General features: G+C 39.7%; 1 protein-coding gene across 10 annotated transcripts in view; it reads left to right on the top strand.

Moving 5' to 3' along the window:
• The window catches only part of SPHKAP (SPHK1 interactor, AKAP domain containing), a 122,152-nt gene extending 104,308 nt beyond the window's left edge, over nt 1-17,844 (top strand). For 4 of the 10 annotated variants that reach the window (XM_074314452.1, XM_019737394.2, XM_074314442.1 and 1 more), the window contains 6 exons: nt 3,514-3,699; nt 4,039-4,065; nt 5,537-5,623; nt 7,822-7,874; nt 7,966-8,150; nt 15,563-17,844. In XM_074314452.1, coding sequence (XP_074170553.1) covers nt 3,514-3,699; nt 4,039-4,065; nt 5,537-5,623; nt 7,822-7,874; nt 7,966-8,150; nt 15,563-15,706 — 682 coding nt within the window. In that variant the 3' untranslated portion in view covers nt 15,707-17,844. The remainder of the gene's footprint in view (nt 1-3,513; nt 3,700-4,038; nt 4,066-5,536; nt 5,624-7,821; nt 7,875-7,965; nt 8,151-15,562) is intronic. The other 6 variants (XM_074314449.1, XM_019737395.2, XM_074314464.1 and 3 more) reach the window with 4 other exon arrangements.
• The last annotated feature ends 3,386 nt before the right edge of the window (nt 17,845-21,230 follow it).

Here is a 21,230-nt window from a genome sequence, read left to right as displayed (position 1 = left end):
TGTACATATACACACACACATATATATATTTATATTTATATTTACAAGAAGCGGAGTACAGCATTAGGAATTGAGACAGTGGAAATGTAATGGCTGTGTGTGATGTCAGAGGGGTAGTGGATGGGGAGGGAGGTTGTTACTATGTGAGGGATATAAATGATAAATGTCTAAGTATCACATTGTTTTGTGCACCTGAAACTAATTTAAAAAATTAAAAGGGCAAAAAAATAAATAAATAAATTATCCATTGGTCAAACAATAAGTCACAAGGGAAATTAGAATAACTTGAATTCAACGAAAACGAAAACACAACATATCGAAATGTGTGGGATGCAACTAAAGCAGCACTTGGGGGAAGAAATTAACACCTTTAACTGTTTCTATTTAAAAAATGATTTAGCATCAATGATCTAAACTTCCACCTTAAGAAGCTAAAAAAACAACAGATGATCAAATTAAACACAAAGTAACATAGGAAGAAAATAATAAAAATGAGAGCAGAAATCCATGATTACAAAAATAGAATAGAGAAAATCAAGGAAACCAAAATCTTTTTAGTCTAAAGTTTGATGAGTAAGTGCATGTTTATGCATTTAAAGTTGAACTAAAATATTTTAAATGTGCCATGTTTTATTGTCATGATTTCCTCATTCAATTAACTTTTTACAGTAAACCAGCTACTGCATGACCTATTGGAAAGAGGGCTTTTACTCTAGCTCTGTATTTATTTTTATTGTTACCTCCTACCTATGGCAAGTGATTCCTTTTTTCCGTTTATAGTAATGACTCAAAATTTATTTTCCAAATAAACATATTTAGGTTATATAAATTAAACTGATTTAAAGAAGTGTTATTATTCTTATGATACAGGAGGAATACAGATATGGCAAACGTCATGACAGTAGTTTTCTAATAAATAAAGTTAGAGGAACACTGGGCTAGATGATTACTGGGGTCCCTGCCAACTCAGAAATTCTAAAATTTAATCTGATATTTTATCAAATATGGTCTTCTAAAGCTCTGTGTGTGAACTGTAAGATCAGAAATGGAAAAAAGCCATGTACATATATCTGCATAACACATCTGTGCATTATTCATAAATAAACATGCAAAGCTATGCATTTCAAAAGAAAAAGAAAACTAGGGTTTGTGATTATCATTATTCATTCCGAGTTCCCCAGCTATGTAACATGGAATATGAGATTTAATGTAAATAGAGCATGAAAGTGAGATAAAATAAAATATACTGACAGATTCATTTTTAACGTGGATGTTCACTGCCAATCACTGAGATGTAACTGTGCTTTAGCAAGAAATACACTGGAATAAATTTTTCTAATGACATAAGCTCCTAATTTAGTAAGAAATTAATCCAGAAAATTACTTTTTAACTAAACAAATGGTGTTGGAGCCCTCTCCTTTGTGCTCAGTGCACTTGGCTTATTTCCACTTTTTTTGGAAATATATATTAATATATTGTTTCCATCTGTCATTAATGAGCTTTTCTTTCATTTGAATTTAACTAAATTCACTAAACATCTAGGCTGCATCCATTTTTTCCTTTCTCCCTGCTCAATTTGGAAGAATATCAACATTTCTGAAAGAAAAATCTAGCTTATTAAGGCTCTCTTGTCACCCCAAGTTGGCACCACATCGTGCTAGAAACAGCCACGCCTCCACACTGCGCCTTTCTAGAGTGCTGTGAGAAGGAATCTTAGGAGTGGGGATCCAGCCACTAAGCTAAATGCAGTAAATGATCTTTATTTTCTACTTTATATCTTCCAAACACCCTTGGGAGATGGGTATTGTTATTTTTCTTAGAGAGGTTTATTGACTTGTCCAAGTTGGAGAGCTGACAGGTGGTAGACCTGGAATGTGCAGAATGGACAGCAGGAGTGGAGCTCAAAGGGGCCTGGTCGCTGACCAGCATTTGGTCAGAGGAAGCAACTGGGCAAAGACGAAGAGGCAGGAAATCCCTGGCCCGTTGGAGAAACAACAGATGGTTTTGTTTGCTGAGGAATGACTAGAGTGGAGGTAGATAAAACTGGACAGGCAAAGAAGGCCATGAAGGACAGAGGTTAGCTTCAGGGAAGCCTTGGAGGTGTTTGACAAGAACAGTCAACGATGTGTCTTGGGGACATTAATGTGGCAGCGTGAAGAAGATTTGGAGAGAGGAGGGAGAGTTGGGCTCAACTGTTAGGCTGACACCGCACAGTCGAGCCAAGGAGTAACAGTGGGGGAAATGCCCACAAGTCTCAAAACGCGAGGTCTAATATCTGGTACCAAGCTTCATTGCAATCTTGGATAAATCCTAATCCACCGGAAACTTTTGAGGTTCCTTCCAAATCTAAAATTCTAGCAATTTAGGAGGACCTAAATTAAGATAATTTCATGCCCGTAGAGACAGAGATTAAGTATGTGTGAGAGATTATTTAGAGCTGGGACTGAAAGAACACAGCAAATAATTGAATGTAAAGAGAAATCAGAAGACTGCAAGATTTTAAGCCCAGACACTCAGAAAAATCAACGAAAATAAGAAACACAGAAAGAGGATGGGAGGGCAATTGGAATTTGTCCCAGATACATTGATTTTGAGATGTTAATGAGACAGATTGAATATGTTCAGAAGACCAGCTGAAAAAAGAGCCTCAGAACCAAGAAGAGAGGCCCTGGCTAGAGTTCAAACTTGGAAGTGATTTCAACAGGCAGGAGAGGAGATGAGTTTGCTTAAAGACAGACTGAAAAGGAGGGCAGTGAACAGTCAGAGCTGGCTGTAGCAACACTTACAGGAAAAACAGATAACCAAGTTCCAGGCTAAAAGTGTCCAGAGAGGCAGAAATTCAGGGGAGGCCAGGGAGGAAAGGCTTGAAGGAGAAAAGCCAGTCAGATCAAGGGCTAAATGCTTTGGAGAGCTACTTGATCTAGAAAGCATTAATCTAGAAAAGGGGTGCTAGTATAAATCAGAAGTCCCAAAGGGAAAGGATGGTGTAAAAAGGTGTCTGCAAGTGCAAACTTGTTTAGAGGCATTTCTAGGCGAAACCACCAGGACTGGGGTGGGAATTTTTTCCCAGGATGGCGCACATACCACACGCATTAGAATCACTGGGGGGTAGTTGTATAAAAATGCAGGTTTCTGGGCCTCCCTGTGGAACCACTGAACCATCATCTCTCAGGAGGATGCTCTGGGTATCTTCGTTTTAAATACCACTGCCCCTCAATAATTCTTATATATGCAGGCCAGGGTGCTTCAATATATCTTTGCGATAAATAGAGGGAGTCTGCAGAAAGAGAGCAAATAAAGAGATGTGAAAGCTGACGGAGAGTAAGGCTGAAAAGGCAAAGTGGGACCTAGGGCACGAGCAGAAGTGTTAGCCTAAAAGACAGATTCCACCTGGTTGAAGGGCCTCCCACTCACTATGGCTGATTCATGCTCAGCAGAGCAGCCTGCAAGGTCCCTGTGACAAGTTCAGTCTTGCGCTTCCACACTTGGTAATAACGTGTTACCGTCTACAGTGACAGCCTGGATGCCAGAGATGTACCAGAGGTTGAAGTCTCGACAGAAGACAGAGCCACCGATGAGGTCCCGAACCCTCCCGGCAGCAGTGGGGAGAGCACAGATAGCTGGTCCCAGCTCGCCAATGAGGACGACAACCCAGATGACACCAGTAGTTTTCTGCAGCTCAGTGAGCGATCCATGAGGTACCTGCTCTTCACTCGTCTTCCCAGGGAAACAGGTCTCAACACATGTACCAGACATGCATTTTAAATGGCTCTCTGCAAAGGGTCCCTAAGAGGGAGTTCAAGAAAGGCAATCTCCCACTAGGTCAAGGTGCCTGCCTGTCAAGATTTTTGCTCAGAGGTGCCTTACTATCCAATTGTGGCTTCAGTTACCTTGGCCAAGGTTTAGAGTCAGCTGTGTTCCCTGCTCTGTAAGCCCAAGCTAATGCGTTCAATGATGACAACTGTGAATTTTTTAATAAGAGCTGCTATTACACCTGGTGTGTTTGATACTTTCTTTCTGGTTCATTTGTATTTCAGATGCAACCCAGGCTGGGTTTACATGAGGCAAGTGTTTCCACACTGTGTTGTGTTGTTTGGCCTGACGTTCCTCCCCTTTCTCTCCCCTGCCCTCTGTATTGTTGCTCTGGAAAAGCTAGAGAGGAATTAATGGGAGGTCAGATTTGATTGGACCCCAGACAGACAGGAGATATAAGCTAAAAACTATCCCTCTATGAGGTAAAAATGAAAAGAATTTCCACATTTCTGCCCATGGTCTAATTTGATACTGGGCCAACAAGTCCGCAGACTTTCCAGAGAGGCCAGTTGACAAATGGGAGTCGAATGCATCTGGGTGTGTGACTCCTTCAAAATTTTGTTTCTGGCACTTCAGTCTGTTTAGACTTAGGAAATTTTCACAATGTTAAACAACTTGCCTAAAAGTTCAAAAACTGGTGAGAAATGTTACAATGTAGAGACAAAAAGCAAAGAAAATTTGAATCTTTGGATGTAATAGAAGTTTATAGGGTCAACTATTATACTTCTAGTGCAATGTAGAGTCATCAGATTTCAATCAGTAATATATTCGGTAACAGACACGAAACCCAAGACAGGAATTTGAAATGGAGGGAGCTAGTTGGTTACTCATGGTACTCCTAAGGGATGACGGTCTCCTTACGACACACCAGCTCTCACCCTTCCGAAACCTTACTTAGAAGAGACATCACTGGAAAACAGAGAAAGTGTGAGGAAATTCACTGGGTTTGGTGAAATTGGATGTATTCCATTTTGCAAGTACAGACAGAGCCTAAAAATTAGCTCAACTCCACAGAGTTTCAATGAGTAAGTTTCAGGCTGGTAACTAGATTGTATGTTGATTGTGTAACCTATGACACTGATGCAAGACGTGAATCCTCCTTCTCCATGATACATAATGTAGCAGATATTGCTCCTTCTCAAAGATTTTAAAATAAAGGAGCTATAAAATTTTGGCATTCCCTAACTTTGTACCTGTGAATTGTGTAGTTCTGTAAGAAAACAATGAGCCAGGTGCATATTCTATGGAATGTCCCTCAGAAAAATCCCCTGAATGGCAAAGGGAAAACATGCATCTACTCACAGGTTTCTGTCAAAAGCAGGTAGATAAGCATTCCAGTATCTCATTCTCAGAAGTTTCAGTGGGTATAGCCCAAGGCGTCTTTTGCTGCTAGGTGAACATCCCCACTCTAATTAGAGGAAGAAAGAAGTCATGCTGATTGTCACGCACTAGGTGTGATCTATCAAGTGTGACACCACTGCAGAAATCAGAAAACATCATTGATGATAATGATGATGGTGATTGGCTTGAGCCAAACAATGTCTTTCATTGTGTTTTCCCCTAATTTGGTCAGACATAAATATCGAGTCAGGAGTCCTAGACACAAAGTAATATTCTTCTGGGGACTGAAGGAAGGAGCCCCGAGAACAGTGGACTGTCAGTGTCAGAGGTGTGGCCAGGTGGTGGAGACTGGCATTAATGTGTAAACTTTTGCTTTGTCAGCAATGGCAACAGTAGTGCCACTAGCAGTCTTGGCATTACGGACCTGGACATTTATCAGGAAAGCATGCCAGCTTCTCCCATGATTAAGTAAGTAGCCACCGAGGTGCAGTGATTGTGAGCCTGCCCCTCCACTTCCATCGGGCAATCCATTGTGGTCATCCAGGCTGTGCCCAGCCACTGATCTCATCATGTCTGTACGGCCATGGGTCCCGGCATGTGTGGTTCCATGTCACTGGTGCAAGGACTCAGGCCTAGAATAGCCTGCCACCACCTGCTTTCTGGATTTCAAATCTGCCCCCTACGACGCAGTCATGTTCGATAAAGCTTATCCATGTAATCAGAAGTATATGTCATTTTACCTAGTTGGACACAGAGAAACAAAAATCCATGTGCACTGGACCCTGCCAGCCAGCGAAGACCATTGTCCAATAGACGAGAGTGTGAATGGCTTTTCCTTTACTTGCAGACGCCTGGAATTATCACTACTAAATGTGTCTAACACCAATCGTGCCATGATCAAGGGATGTCATCCCCACACAGTAGCTCTGCTCCCTGCAATACAAGAACCTTCTAAAAGAGCAAGGGGGAAAAAGCACTTAGAAAAGCACTATAGGTATGACATGAAATACGGTGCAGAAAGGGAGAGCAACCCAAGGTCAGGACTGCATCAGAATTTGCAATTCTTCTGGAAAATTAAATGAATCAATTTTTTGACCTATGATTTAGCTGGTTATTTGGAGATTTCTAAAATTTCAGAAAAATGAAAATGAAGTATAAGACAAAATTGGCTCCCTGACCTATTTCCTCAATTATTCTTCATTGATAAAGCATTTCTGCTCACTATGTGATCAGCTATCCTGCCTGTGGGAGTACTCCTTAGTGACTGGAGGTGGCAGGAATACTTTCCTGTTGCACAAGGCCATTATTCACAAGTAGAGATGAACATACACATTATCTTGGGGGTATTTATTTTGTTTTTTAAAAGGAATATCCAAAGCCAAAACACATAGAAAAACTACTTTGGGACAAATTCCTTTTTCTGCTTCAGGAAACATTTGTGCAGCTACTTTTTGTCTTTCTCCATGGAGAAAGCCTCCGTGGTGTGAGCTTATGACCCCACAGACGATATGAATTCCGGGGAAACCAACGCCACGAGCCACAGCAGGGTTGTACAGCGTTATAATGGCAGAAACTGTACATACCACATGTCATTTCACTTACGTCGCTCGCATAGAGATCTAACAGAAAATCTAGACCCTTAGGAAAGTTTCTATTCTTCAATATAACTATTAGGTATGTGTGGTAAAAGGACTATCCTCTCTCAAGGAATAAATTCCGTTTTATTCCTAATAACAGTAACATAAAATATAAGGGAGAATCTTTTCTCATAATAATATGCATTTTTAAGGGCCCCTGTACTTTAATTTTTAGACAGGACAAAAATATAGGACAACCACAGGCTTCCTCAAATGGTCACTTCCTTTCAGCTGTTGGGACATATTTTCTCCTTGTGGAAGCTTTTGCTGAGTTCTCCCACTATATTCAAGGCTCCCAAATAAGTACTCACCATAAGAAAACACCTCAAACACTGAACATTACCAAACTTAATGAAATATTTACTTCAGTTATGAGTCTCTACTTCTAAACCACCTCCAGCCTACCACATCCTCCCAATAATAGGAAAGAAAAAGAAAAATTTCAACTAATTCAGATATTTTGTTGTACAATTTAAATTCTGCAGTTCACGGATTGTCTTTTTCTTACTTCAGATCAAAGAACCACATATAGGTCGAAAAAGGATTTTCCTAGGCTAAAATGCAAATTTACGTTGCTATCATAGTATAGAGGGGGAAAAGTCATTGTGTCAAAATGGAAACATGGTTCTTTAAATGATGAGCAAAATACAGAAGAAGGATAAATCCTGAAATGAGAACTCGTTACGTACATAATCTCTCCTTGACTGTTCAAACCTTGAAGGTTTATGGAAAGGAGAAGAACAGAAGAATGCCTCTCTCAGTGTCTCCCACACTAATTATCCCAACTAAAACCATACAGTTTATCTGGCCTTTTTTATTTCTTAGGGGCAGAATATTTATTGAAGAACCTATAGTTCTACACTAATAGTCAATTTGGTATTTCCCTAGTATTACTTCACTCTATAAAATCGATAAATATAGAATAAACTCAAGAAGCTTTTAGATCAATAAAACCCATCACTTCATCTTCCATTTACAGCTTACACTTCCTAAATATTACCAACCATATACTGTTGTTTTCTCCCAAAGTGAATTAGTAGAAGAAAAGGAGATTCTTAAAGGACAGTCAGAAAACATTGAGGGTAAGCCACGTTCCCATAACTTTGACATACAATTTGTCTGTGTCTCCCTGTGGAAAGCATCGTAAGGCTGTGTGGTTGTGTCTGTGTTCAGAATTGGTCTCTGGAGTGCCAGTGGGAGCAGCCAGCCGCCAGGGCAGTCTGCTGGTGATCAACTTTGACCTGGAGCCAGAGTGTCCTGATGCTGAGCTTCGAGCCACTCTGCAGTGGATAGCTGCCTCTGAACTCGGCATCCCTACCATCTACTTTAAGAAATCTCAGGAAAACAGAATCGAAAAGGTATCATGTTCCCTGTTTGGATATCAACCAAGCTTGTGTTTTTATCACTGCTGGAAACTCAGTAAATGCCCAGTTAACCCATTTGAATTATTTGTTCTTTACTTTTCACCTTCAAGTTCTAACTAGAACTTTGACAACTTCCACCTGTAGAAATATAGTCATGATGACTGTTTCTTTGTCTCAGCTAGTTGGTGACGATGAGAAAGTAAATCAGGGAGACGGGAACTTTTTTAAATAGTCTGATATATATATATTATGTTATATATTATGTTTCCTTGCTCTGAAACAAATCTCTTTATAACACTCATTTAAATAAAAGGTAAAAGGAAAGCCTTGATCTATATACCAGAAACCAAAGTGAGGCCACACTGATATTTCAAACAGATTGTGGCATTGCATCAAAGAGAAGGCATTTTCAATTCCCTACCACGCAGACTTGCATGAGGCCAACTTTCTCCTTATCATTCTCCGCCCTTGGACAACATCCTGCCCATGACTGCCTACTGTTCTCCACCATCTGAATCGAGGTACTAGATTTGTGTGCAGGGTGATTACTGGCTCACTATTTGACAAATTCTCCTTCTGTCTTACCACCCGGCCTGCCCGGTGCAAAGGATGGAGTGAAAGGGCACTCTGCATTTGACCCCTCTTTGCTGTGGGGAACAGAACAAGAACATTCCAGAGAAAGTACATTCTTAGATTCCTGAAAAAATGAAAGACAGGTTGTTTTCCAACTTTATCTGCAGAACGTTGCATACTGCATTTTCAGACGGCCTCTTAATAGATTTTTATATAATCCACCATCTTGAAGAAGCAACATAATGGTCTATGTGAATAAATGTCTCATAAATCCCCATCAAGTGAAAGAATAAGGGGTGTGTCACTAACACCTTGATTTTGTAAATCATGCCCTGACTTGGTATTTATTTATCCCCACTAATTTTTCAGTTCTCAAAGACAATGCCTGTCTTTGCTCATAACTAATTTTCTGAGAAAATAAATGTTCCACTAGTGTTATCAAGAAAAAAACATTAAATGATGTTTCAATTCATTTAATTTAGCATCAGCTCAAGGACCTTACTTCCAAGTAATATAATTTTGAGGACTAAATCTTCTAGTTTTTTTTCCTTTAGAGTCAGTTAATGTTCTCTGCACATAGTGGCGAGTCCATAAATATGCACTGTTTGTGACAGAACTGGATAAATAAAGCTATTAGTTAAGTTGGTTAAATAAGTAAAATTTTGACATCCTGTCTTTTCTCAGTAGTGCATTTGGAGACCACATTCTGATTGTTTTTTAATTACTCAGGTAGTTAAGTGGCCATCTTTAAGTTATGGAAGAGCTATTGTGGCTTCCCACCCAGGAGGCTATGTCACACAAGACTGTAATGTCTCATTACTCCTCATCAGCTTTGAGAAGGTTGTAAAGAAACATCTCTATCAAGTTCAGAAATGTCATTTTCCCACCATCACTCGAGTATTAAACACCATTCACAGATATATACCCTGAGTCTCTATTTGAGTGAATTCTGAATTTTGGGGGGATACATTAATTTAGCCAACATGTCTCCTTTATGGTGTTCCCAAACTCCTTTATTAATGCCCCTTCCTGGTGAAAATACAGGCATGAGCTAAAGGGGTAGAGGACATCAAGAAGGAATACTGAAGCAGCTCATCTTCCCCACCATTGACCTTGGAGTTGCCGGGCACATAAAGTCAGCTTAAATCAAATTCCAGCCCTGCTTCAACTCAAAAGGCAAATTCCAAACATTCTGGGTGCCTCATTTTTGGCACCCAGACACTCTCTTCTTCGAGAATGACACCTTTATTTTCAAGCTTTCTCTTTCATTCATTGTGTTTTGTTCATTTATTAAAATGCTAAGTCCGTTTAAAATTCGCACATTCAGAATATTCATTAAGCATTTTATTGAGCATGTAAAGCATACCTGGTACTGTTTTAGGTGCTGCGGATACAGAGAACAAGAGAGACAAAATTCCCCACCCTCTTGGAGTTTACATTCTAGTTCAGGAAGGACCCAAAATAGGGAAAACAGGAATCAAGAGAACAGCCTTGTAATATGATGGGAACTTATTCTGGACAAGGGGGGATGAGAAACACACTGAAATGGTATGTCTTACACTGTGACCATGAACCAAATACACAGAATCACCTGAGACATTTATTTACCATTCATATTCCTAGGGCTCTTGCTAGGAACAGGCCCAGAAATATTCCTTTTCTTACAACTTCCCTCAAGTGCAGTGATTCTGATGAACAGTAAAGTTTGAGACCTCCTTCCATGAGAAATATCCTGAAGGAGAGGTAGAATTTGAGGCGGCTTTTAAACATGCTAAATTGCAGGACAAAGATTACTGAGAAGACTGATGCCTGATGCTCTAAAACAGTTTATAAATTTAATTCACAATGACCTCAACATCAGTTAAATTTAATCTACTCAATTCAAGACAGAAAAAAAGAATCATGAAAGCAACTGGGTTTTTTTTTAAAGGCACCTGTTGGCTAACTGTCCTGCTTTTGGGATCTAAAGCCTCACTGTTCTCCAGATCTTTTTCTTCTGTTTAAATTCAGTGGGCCTCCGTGAGCTCGAGTGGGCTGCTGACTGGCCTCACAACAGACCAGGAGCCTTTCTCATTTTTAAGCCTGCCTTGAGAATGCCTTCCTTTTCTTGGAAACAGCGCATAGAACAGAGGAAAGAGAGGGACAGATGTCTGATGACCTTCCAAAGAAAGTGGGGGTCAGAAAAAAAGTAGCCTCACCCCTAATCTCTTATTCCTTTCCACATGCAAAGTTGTGGAAAGAGAATAAGAGAGAAAATAGCAATGGTATTGACGGTGAAGCTAACTGTTTCAAAAGCACTACCCTTAAAGTCTCGGTTTTGAAGAGTACACAGCAAGAGAAGGAAACATAAGGAAGAATCAGATACTGTCTTAGCCAGTTTAGGCTGATGTAACAACATACCATGGATTGAGTGACTTACACAACAAACTTCTATTTCTCGCAGTTCTGGATGCTAGACATGCAAGAACAATATGTCAGCAGTAGTTCTTGGTGAGGACCTTTCTCCCCAATGTGTCCTCACACGGCAGAGGGAGCACTCTCATGTCTCTTCTTTGTCTTATAAGAACATAAACTCCCCAGGGGAGCCCCAGCCTCACAACCTCATCTACACCTATTTTTCTCCCAAAGGCCCCACCACCCAGTGCTATCATCCTGGGGCTTAGGGCTTCAACGTGTGAATTTTGAGGGAACACCAACATTCAGTCTATAATGGAGATACTAAGTCTCTTCATTTGTAAACATAAGACATTGTCTTGAACAGAACCCTTTAGTCATTGTTCTCAAACTCAATGTGTTCTAGAATCGCCTGGGCAGCTTTTGTAGTTATCCATGCCAATTAAATCAGAATCTCTTCTTGTGTTGAAACCCAGGCATTAGGGTTTTCTCAAGACCCCTCCCTGGTGGTTCCAGGGTGCAGCCAAAGTTCTGCAGGCCACAACTGCAGGAGCAATGTGAAAACCAGCTCATTTGTGCTTAAGTTAAATGGTGTTCTGCCTTGGAGCAAAGGAAGGTAGCTGCCTTCAGAAATCTATGTTGAATGTTTCCCCAAAACCTCACAGCCTGAAACAGCTCCCATAGATTCCTCCATATGATTTGGTAAACAATTAATCTAATTTAGTAAATGTACCTGAGAATATAAAAGACACTTTTCTTCAAAGGAATCTATCAATGATTTACTATCACAGGATGTATATTCTTCCAGTTTCCTAAGACAAAACATTTGCTCAAGGAAATGCCAACAATGACATATACAAAGGGAATCTAATGATTATTGATTCTGAAATGGCAGGCAATGAAAGATGTTGACTTTTATTTTTCAATGACTTGGAAAGAAAAACCCAGATCCCTGACATACGAAAGCTCATAATGAAATTACCAAGGCAATAACATGGGCAGGTACAATGAAAGATCTAGGACCAGCTGCTGTTTAGAATGTGGTTTTGAAAGGCTATGGTAATGAGCTTTGAATGTCTTTTTCTGGCTTCTTCACAATCTTAGCTTCATTTTTATCTAGAAATGTTTGTAAATGAAGAAAAGAAAGTGTATGACCTTCCTGTTTGTCAGCCCCGCAGATGTTTCAAGGTTTCGATGTCTGAGATTAAATCATCACTGGCATCAGAACAGGCTATATTTAGTGGGACCAGATTATTTTTAAAAGCTTTATTATTGGGATATCAGCCTGGATTTAGAAATCATGAGACAGAGTCTAGCCTGTGACCATTCTACAAACTACTGGCAGCTTGGCCTCGCTGGTGGGGCATTTTGACAACCATGGGCCCGTCAGTGACATCCTGTGACTTTCACCACATTGGAAGACTCTCCTTCAGCAGGTCCCAGAGAAAGGGAAAGAAGCTGATATTGGACTTCAAGAAAGATCTGAGGCAGAGAGCCTTCTGGGAAGGGTTTGGCAAATATTGGCATCTGCCCTTGAGCTTTGATTTGCTTTTAGAGCAACGACTCAGAAATGAAAGTTGGGAACAAAATGGTGGTCCAGTGAACCAGGATTTACAGAAAGAAAAAAGAAAGGAGCTAAGGCTAATTTTATTTCTGTGTACTTTCTATTGACTGTATCAAGGGATGTGTCTGGCCTAAAACCATTGGTGACTGTTGAGGGAAATCTTGAAGAGAAGTCAACAACTTATGAGCCTCTCTCAGTGGAACCTCAGAAACTTGATGTTCACACCTTCTGCACCAAGAACACCTTCTTTCTAGACTTTCAGTAAGAGCTAGGAAAGTCTGATTAATCAAATCATGCAAAGACATCCTAGCCTTTCTCCCCTTTTCTCTGATGCCTCATGTTTTTATCAATCTGCCTCGGATCGCTTATCCACACCAAAACATAAGGAACAGCTCACAACATTATTTTTATGCATCTTCATAACTTACTAGCAGCTGCTGGGAATGTTCCCCTTATCTGAGGGCATTTGCATTTTAATCAAAGCCTTAACCTATAGGATTAAGCTCTCTAAAATTTCAGGAATCTGATAGACAGGAAGCCAGGTCAAATTGTGAGGCGTCCTGGACAACTCATAGTCCCCGAAATTCTATCATTGAGACTTGTGTGTAGCTGAATGGAGCTAAGCTTCCGTTGCTACTGTACAGAGCAGTGAACAAAAATCCTGGGTATCCGAACCCCACAACACCCACTCTCAGTCACTGGGCGATAGGAGACATGCCCCATGATCAGCTTTTATTTTGTTCCCTGCCCACTGCTGTTGCCCCAATCTAGGCTCTGTTCAGCTTTTTCCTAGATCCACGGCTTCCAAACATTTTCTGTGGCACATTCTATCAATAGAACATTATTGAGTAAGCAGCCCTAAAATATGCACATTTATTCTTTAATTACATACGCACAAATGCATTGCATAAAACTCAAGAATGAATGCTTAGGCAAGGTTTATCCGCAATGATTCTGGATGTCACTCCATATTTCAAATACTCTTCTTGATCATTTTGAATGTATTCGCTTTACATTAGGTCGTTCATTCCTTCTGTCACTCAGCAAATGTTTATTGAGCACCTATTAGGTGCAGGCACAAGATATTTAAAAATGGTTAAGATGCTGCCTTCCCTGGGAGATTACTGTCTATAACATAGTTGCCATAAGCCTCTCATCTGTCTCCTTTCTTATATCATCCTAAAACTCTTTGAGATAAAGTTTACGTTTCCATGCATTAAAAGTTAAGTGTTTCATTTTCTAGCCAAGAAAATTGCTTTATTCTGATTAAGCCAACACAAGGCAAGTGAGTACAATAACGCACTGATTTCTATAACTGTGGAAACAGTTGGTGCCATCACAGCTGGGAGAAGAAACTTAATTTAATAGTAGCTCTTTATAAGACAACTTCTCGGTAATTGAAATGAATTAATAAATTCAAGCTGGAGAGAAGGGAAAAAAAAGAAAGAAATTAGCATTTCAATTTCTGGCTGATCTTAAAAAAATCTGAGCAAACACAAAAATATCAAAGCCAAAAATCCTAGGAGGAAACATTGAAGAAATAGTAACTAAACCACAACCCTCATCTTTTTCATAGGTCTTTCTTCTTTATAAGCTATGGCACATTCCCAGCCTGCCTTTTTCTCTCAGTGATCCAAATAAATATTACTGCTGAATTCTCCTACCATGGAAATGCAGCAAGGTGAAACAGCACTGGGATATGGACGGCTAGAAAACCATGCATCCTGTTACCAACTTTTCATCTCGCAGGCCCTCAGTTTTCCGTCTGTTAATGCCTACTTCACAAGGGGGTTGACAGAGTCGAATGAGATCACATGTGTGAAAGTTTTCCTCCAGTTAGCTCTTTAATAATTGTTACTTTAAGGAGTGTGAGTGGCCTTCACACTGGGCTTCCCCCAAGGTTTCACGAAGGGAATGATCTATAATGATTTCCCCATCTTCCAACAGCTGAGCTCACAGTTCACCTGCAGTCAAAACTTCCTGTGAACAGACTCACAGATACAGAGAACAAACTGAGCGTTGCCAGAGGGGAGAGGATTTGGGGAACTGGCTAAAGAAAGGTGAAGGGAGTAAGAAATACAAATTGGCAGTTACAAAATAGTCACGGGGATGTAAAGTATGGGGAATAGAGCCATCACGTTGCCACAACGAAGTATTGTGCAGTTGGTACTAGAGTATTTGGGATCACCGCATAAATTATGCCGTTTGCCTGAAACTAATATAAAATAATGTTGAATGTCAAAAGTAACTGAAAAACATAGATAAATAATTTTTTAAAACTTTCTAAGTTATGGCCTATAGAAGCTAGTAGTAATAACCAGCGTGACTAATCTAGGTCAGTTTCCTCAGTTTTTCCTTTTTCTGTTACAATGGAAAGCCAACTTCTCTTGATGATGGGGAAGGGACTTTTCAAGATGGAATGAGGAAACAGTTGCTGACCTAACCCAAAAGCTTACCACTTGATTTATTTGGCCTAAATATGCACATCCAAATGAGAGATTATTTGCAATACACATAGAAGGGATTGTGAGCCATACAATACAGTCCGGTCAGAGAAAGTCTAATCCAGAGAAAAGCAGAGCTGAGGAAACTCTTCAAATATCTAAAAGATATTTCAGACTCTTGAAAGAATTCCATTTAGTCTCTCACAATCAATGAATGGCAACTGCTGTGAAGAAAATTCTAGTTCAGTGGAAAGAAATCTCTAATGCTCTGACCTGTCTAGGAAGAAAATAGACTGTCCTGAAAAATAGTACCATGTCACCAGAGATATTCAAAAACAGCCCGAAGAGCCATTGGCTTTGGAAGAGCGATTGTATGAGATGACTGAGGATCCTCGGTGATATATGAGTCCTAACTCTGTGCTTTGCTTTAGTTTCTAGATGTCGTGCGGCTGGTTCACCAAAAGTCCTGGAAAGTGGGGGATATCTTTCATGCCGTGGTTCAGTACTGCAAAATACATGAGCAGCAGAAAGGTGGGACCCCGAGTCTCTTTGACTGGCTGTTGGAACTGGGATAAAGCAGCTATGTCCTGCAGAGTATTCCTTCCTTTTATTCCAGCTTAGATTACAGTGATTTGCTCTAAATGCTCTAAACTTCCTCAAAACATTGCATCACATTAGCAGAGCTATAAAAATAATCTGCAGCTCAAGTCTATGGCACATGGAATAAATCTGTGGGAAAGGAAAATACTGATCTGTACAAGTCAATACAACCAGTAGGTGAGTTCAAAATAGTTTGTATTAGAATGGCTGGGAAAACTGAAACTTTAATGGGCCTCAAATTAGGCCCAAACTCTAGGAAAGCTGCTCTTGCATATTTTTAATAATATAAAATATGTGATGTCACCAATTATGTGAATCAAATGGAAACAAACTCACTGGTCAAAATAGTTTTGTAGATTATGCTGTAACCTTTGTTACTTTTTTGAGCAGATTAAGGGGCCATCAGCCCAGGTGAACACTTAAGATTTGGATAAGAAATTTCCAGAACTTTGATATAAAAGATTTCCACTTTCAGGTCAATATCAGTGGGTATTAACAGAAATGCAAGAGTATTACCAATGTCCTCTACTGCAGTGATTTTATTTATTCACTGCAACCCACTGATAAATATTCCACATCTTCCCAACAATATCTGGGTTCCTAGCTAAGCGGAAAAGTATTGGTGTTCAGCTGAGAGAGAGAAAGATCAAAGACTGCCTTGTTTCCATCTCTGTATTACTTGGTTAACATGATTACAGAAATCATACCCTAAAAGCAAGCTGTCTTTTGAGATAAAATCCACTTGTGCATTAAATTATATAAAATATAAACTTTCATTTTATTTTTATTGTAAATTATGAAGAGATTGCTATCTTAAATAATATATTGAGCTAGTTTAGAGGTTTATAGTATATGAAGAGATTTTTGTCTTAAGTCACCATATTGACACTTGAGCTCAGTGATTTCATTATAAATGTGTTGGGACCCATATAGCAGACCAGGTACTTGAAGACATTCATAATGACGGATGCAGAATTTGACATAACCAGTTAGCATCATAGACTCATCTTGATTTAAAGATATTGGCATTTAACTTGGTAAAAAGAAAACCTTATCACATTTACGTATTTTTTTTTTTACATTTTCGTTTTTAATAAGGTTTCTAAAGATAACTGATGAGTGTAGGTCTGTAGACAGTAACTGCAAGTTACGCAGTGTATCGTGAAAAGTTTGTTGCACCTTCTGGTTGTTTGGATTCTGAATTGGGTTTTAATTTAATATTTACAAAAAAAATTTATTCGGCTTAAAATACCAATTGAGTAGAAGTTTGTGGCCAGCTTTCAATTGTATATGATAGGGAATTTTTGACATATACAAGTAATGCTTTAAAAAGATACATACCTGAAAGTACCAGCGCTTTAGAAGGTGCTCAGAAGTGTTGAATATGTTAACAAATTGTAAAATGGACTGTTAACAGGATCTAATAAAAACCAACAGAAAATAGAACAAACAGTGTGAAGTGACAGCTCACACTTCAGATGGGAGACTCCCCACATGTTCAGTAATGTTAATAACAGAGATTTAGTCTTTCGAGAAATGAAAGTATCTAACTGCTCCCTAATAAGTCTTTCCTTTCAACTAAATGAGCTGCACTGGCTTTCATTTTTCTTGATGAAAGAAAGTCTTTATTAAAGATGTCCTGAAACACTATGCTTTTACACTATTTTTAAAGATTGGGAAGTAATTTTAAATGTGAACAAGGCCCAACACCAACAATGCTGGACTATGTGTCGTCCATATCTTGAAATGTCAAGAACGTTTCCTTATAAGCCACACTTCCCTCCCCACCACCCCAGGAACCCATCCAGTACTCATTAGCATTTATTATAGAAATAATCCAAATTTAGGTTATATGTGTAATTTGATACATTAATCAAATGTCAAATTTTAAAATGTATCCATCATCTCAAGCTGAAAGCTCTTTGTGCTACTAAATGGAAAAGGGTTTATTTATTTCATAAGCAATCCCCGAACATTGTGTGTAGACTTTTGTTGTGCTCAAATGAATGTTTACTTATACTACAAAGCACAAATACTGACTTGTAACCATGTGATGAAGCTATGTATGTGGTACTTAATGTTGCAAACTAATCAATAAATTTTTGTTGCCAAATTGTTAGTCTTTTTTTTTTCTCCAAGAGCTTTAAGCCCCTCATGGAAAAAATAGTCACAGTGTGATTGGATGAAGATAGACATACCCCTTAGACAAGTTTTTCTGTCCCACTTTTGGATTTTAATAAACAAACATTCTTTGATTAGCTTTGTTAGGGTCAATAATACTCATGTAAATTGGCGTTTCTCAATCTTGGCACTACTGACATTTGGGGCTGGATAATTCTTTGTTGCAGAGGGTTCCCCTGTGCATGGAACCCTCTGGCTTCTACCCACTAGATGCCAGTAACCACTTCCTCCCAGCTATGACAACCGAAAATATCTCCCAACATTGCCAAACATCCCCCAGGGAGCAAAACTGCCACTGGTTGGGTACAACTGCTTTAAATAATGCATTGAGGGGGCAGAGCTTGAGGCTCTGGGAGGCATAGCCCCTCATCTGGGGAATCCCAGTAGGAACCTGAAAACCAGGCATTCTCCCCCCACCCTCCCAAGACCCATGGGATGTAGCCTTTACAGTAAGTTAAAGGGACAGGAGAAAAAGTCACAAGACAAACAAGCAGTCTTCAGGCCTGGGGATAAACTGACCGAGACTCAAGTAAACTAGAGCTACACATATCAGACTTAGAGGTAAATGGATCAGTGCTCTTTGAATTCAGGAAATAAACTATTAGAATTTGTGCAAATAAGGCACTTAGACTCCTGGATACTTTATTCACTAATGAGAAGGCAGGAATATGCTCACATAAAGAAGAGTTCTCTAGTCAGCCAAAACACGGGTTCGTTTACGTGCCCATTTGTGACGTTTGTGAAGGTTACTCTGGTCTACTGTTTGAAACAACAGGACAATTATTTTTATCCTAGCACTATTTTTAGTGAGAAAGGCAGTAGGCCACGTCTTAACCTTTTATGAAACTCACACACGTCTAACAATATCTCATTTAATTAGATCAGTTATTTCTTTCTTCCTTCATTTTTGACATTTTATGATCTTCTTTTTAAAAATAAGTGCAGGGATGTACTAGAAAAAGCAGTTACTTACAGTCCCCACCGCATGTGCTCTCCTGCGTTACTAAATGTTCTGCAACATTTTGTTTTCTTTTTTAATATAACGAAGTATGTGGATCACTTGGTCTATGAGATGACTTTCAACTGGAGCATTCTATAAATTGCTCTTTGGCAGAGTGAAGGCTAAAGGTGATATCAATGTGCTGAGCAAAGCAACATTTGTATGGAATTCAATGTCTCAGGAAAATAAAGATTAAAAGAAGCCTTCTGTGTGTTTCTTTGCTTCTCCATTGCCAAGGGCTAGAGATAATTCTGGACAAAGAGAAGAGGAAAAGTTTCAGAGTCGTCAGAGATGCACACAAAAATGTAGTTACAATTCTTAAATGTATGTGGCATAAGCTCTTTTAAAAATCTGAGGAAAACTGAACATGCACAGAATTCAGGGATGACTGGTACCATTCCCAGGGGATTGTCCACGCCATTTTCATAATCCCGCTCTAGATTCTATCACTAGGAAGTAGAGCCCATGTCTTTTTTATAGTCTATCACTTTCTAGACCTTCCTTCTGTGCCTAATCGATCTCCATACCTAATGGGTCCTCAATACGTGTTTGCTTAAAAAAACAAACCCACCCTCTAGAAACTCATGTATTTATGACGAAAGCATGTTAAAAGTGTCAGATTCTAACTCAAAAGAATGCTAATTTAAAAGCATTTTTGCATAAAACATGTTCTCATCAAAGAGAGAGACAGAGAGAGAGAGAGAGAGAGAGAGAGAGAGAGAGAATAAAAGAGGGAAGGAGGAGCGAGGAAAGAAGAGAGGAAGGAAGGAAAGTGGAGCTGGTGACTATTTAGAAGTCTGGGTTAACTATTTAAGAATACCCCATACTAGGAGATTATATTTCTAGACTATTCACATAATCTGCCTTCAGGTAAATACTTCATTTTATTGCAAAATGTAAAGAAATCCTCAATCTTATAATCTGGATGAACACGAGTTATAAAATGTTTCCCAAAACTTTAAAATTGCAATAAAATTTCTTCTTAAATCACACAAAAAAAATGTTTTTGGCTTCTCTCATGTCTTTTAAATCATTTTTAAGATGTTATATTATAGTTAACCTTTTTCAATGTCATATTGTATTAAACATCCTCAACAGCAATACCATGCCATTCATCTGCTCAAAATAAAAGTTAAACAGTGAACTAAAGAGTGAGCTGATCCAATGGATCACAGAGGAAGTGTGTGCCAAACACTTTCAGCATGGAAAGAATGAACATCACAGACACACTGGGAGATGAATTTTAAATTCTGGTTTTAGAGCTTGACTCTAGAAGGCAGCAAGAAACAAGATTAAAAGAGGGTGCTTTTCAAAGTAACCAATACCAAGCTTGACTCATGATGGGTCTGAGAGTTAGAAGTATCTTTCCTAAGGCAGACCAATGAGAAGAAGGGTAGGAAGGATGAAGTGACCACAGCACCCAGGTCTGTTGGTCACCAGTTACATGCTGGAAATGACACCTGTCCTTTTCCAATCTGGGCATGGGTGATGCCCCCTGGCTATGATTAGTGGAGAAGATCCTTGGCACAGAGTAGCCCAAAGGACATTAGTCAACACTGCCCAGGGCCACATGGGTCATTGCCAAGATAGAAACATGATTATCACATATGCTGGTCCCCTGTGTAGTGAAGAGTTGTGGTGGCCTAATCAGTAGCACCCCTTTTCCCTCTCCTCCTTACCTGATTTTATGTGGGAATCCACCCTCCTCCACGTGATGCAGGAGAAGCTGATTCTATACTGGGGCCTGGGATGGCTGCAGGCTGGAGTAAGCTCATCGCAGCCCAGCCTTCCCTCACTGAAACACTTGTCAGTTCAGGGTGGACGTGGGACTTAAACTGGCCCAAACTGAGGGGAAGGAGTTACAGAGAGGGATCTCTCTCTCTCTCTCTCTCTCTCTCTCTCTCTCTCTCTCTCTCTCTCTCTCTCTCTTCCTCTCTCCCTCTCCCTCGCTCCCCTTCTCCCACCCTCACCCTACCCCCCAACAAAAATTGAACAGGCCACCGTTTTCCTGGCTGCTTCCGGCAGCAAACTTGCAAAAGTAAATGGTTTACAAAACACTCTGAGTTACGTGAGGCAAACAAAAACATGAGGCATTTTTAAATGTCCTCATATACTAAGCCAACCTAGTGTTTTGTCAAATTTCTTTTTGCAACCCTATTGTGAAATGAAGTCAGATCCCATAGTTTCCGGTCACTTCCATTACTTAGTCCTCCAGCCAATCCACTTCCATTTATAGCCCAGCTCTTATGTGCGATTTAAAGCTCTTGTTCCCTGTTTCTAAGCTCCAGCCAGGCTGTGGCCTGAGAGTTCGAAGTGGG

This window comes from Rhinolophus sinicus, linkage group LG01 (genome assembly GCF_036562045.2).
Source record: "Rhinolophus sinicus isolate RSC01 linkage group LG01, ASM3656204v1, whole genome shotgun sequence".
In the NCBI taxonomy this organism is placed as follows: domain Eukaryota; kingdom Metazoa; phylum Chordata; class Mammalia; order Chiroptera; family Rhinolophidae; genus Rhinolophus; species Rhinolophus sinicus.
Note: the sequence above shows the minus strand (reverse complement) of the source record. Positions and strands in the feature narration are given on the sequence as shown.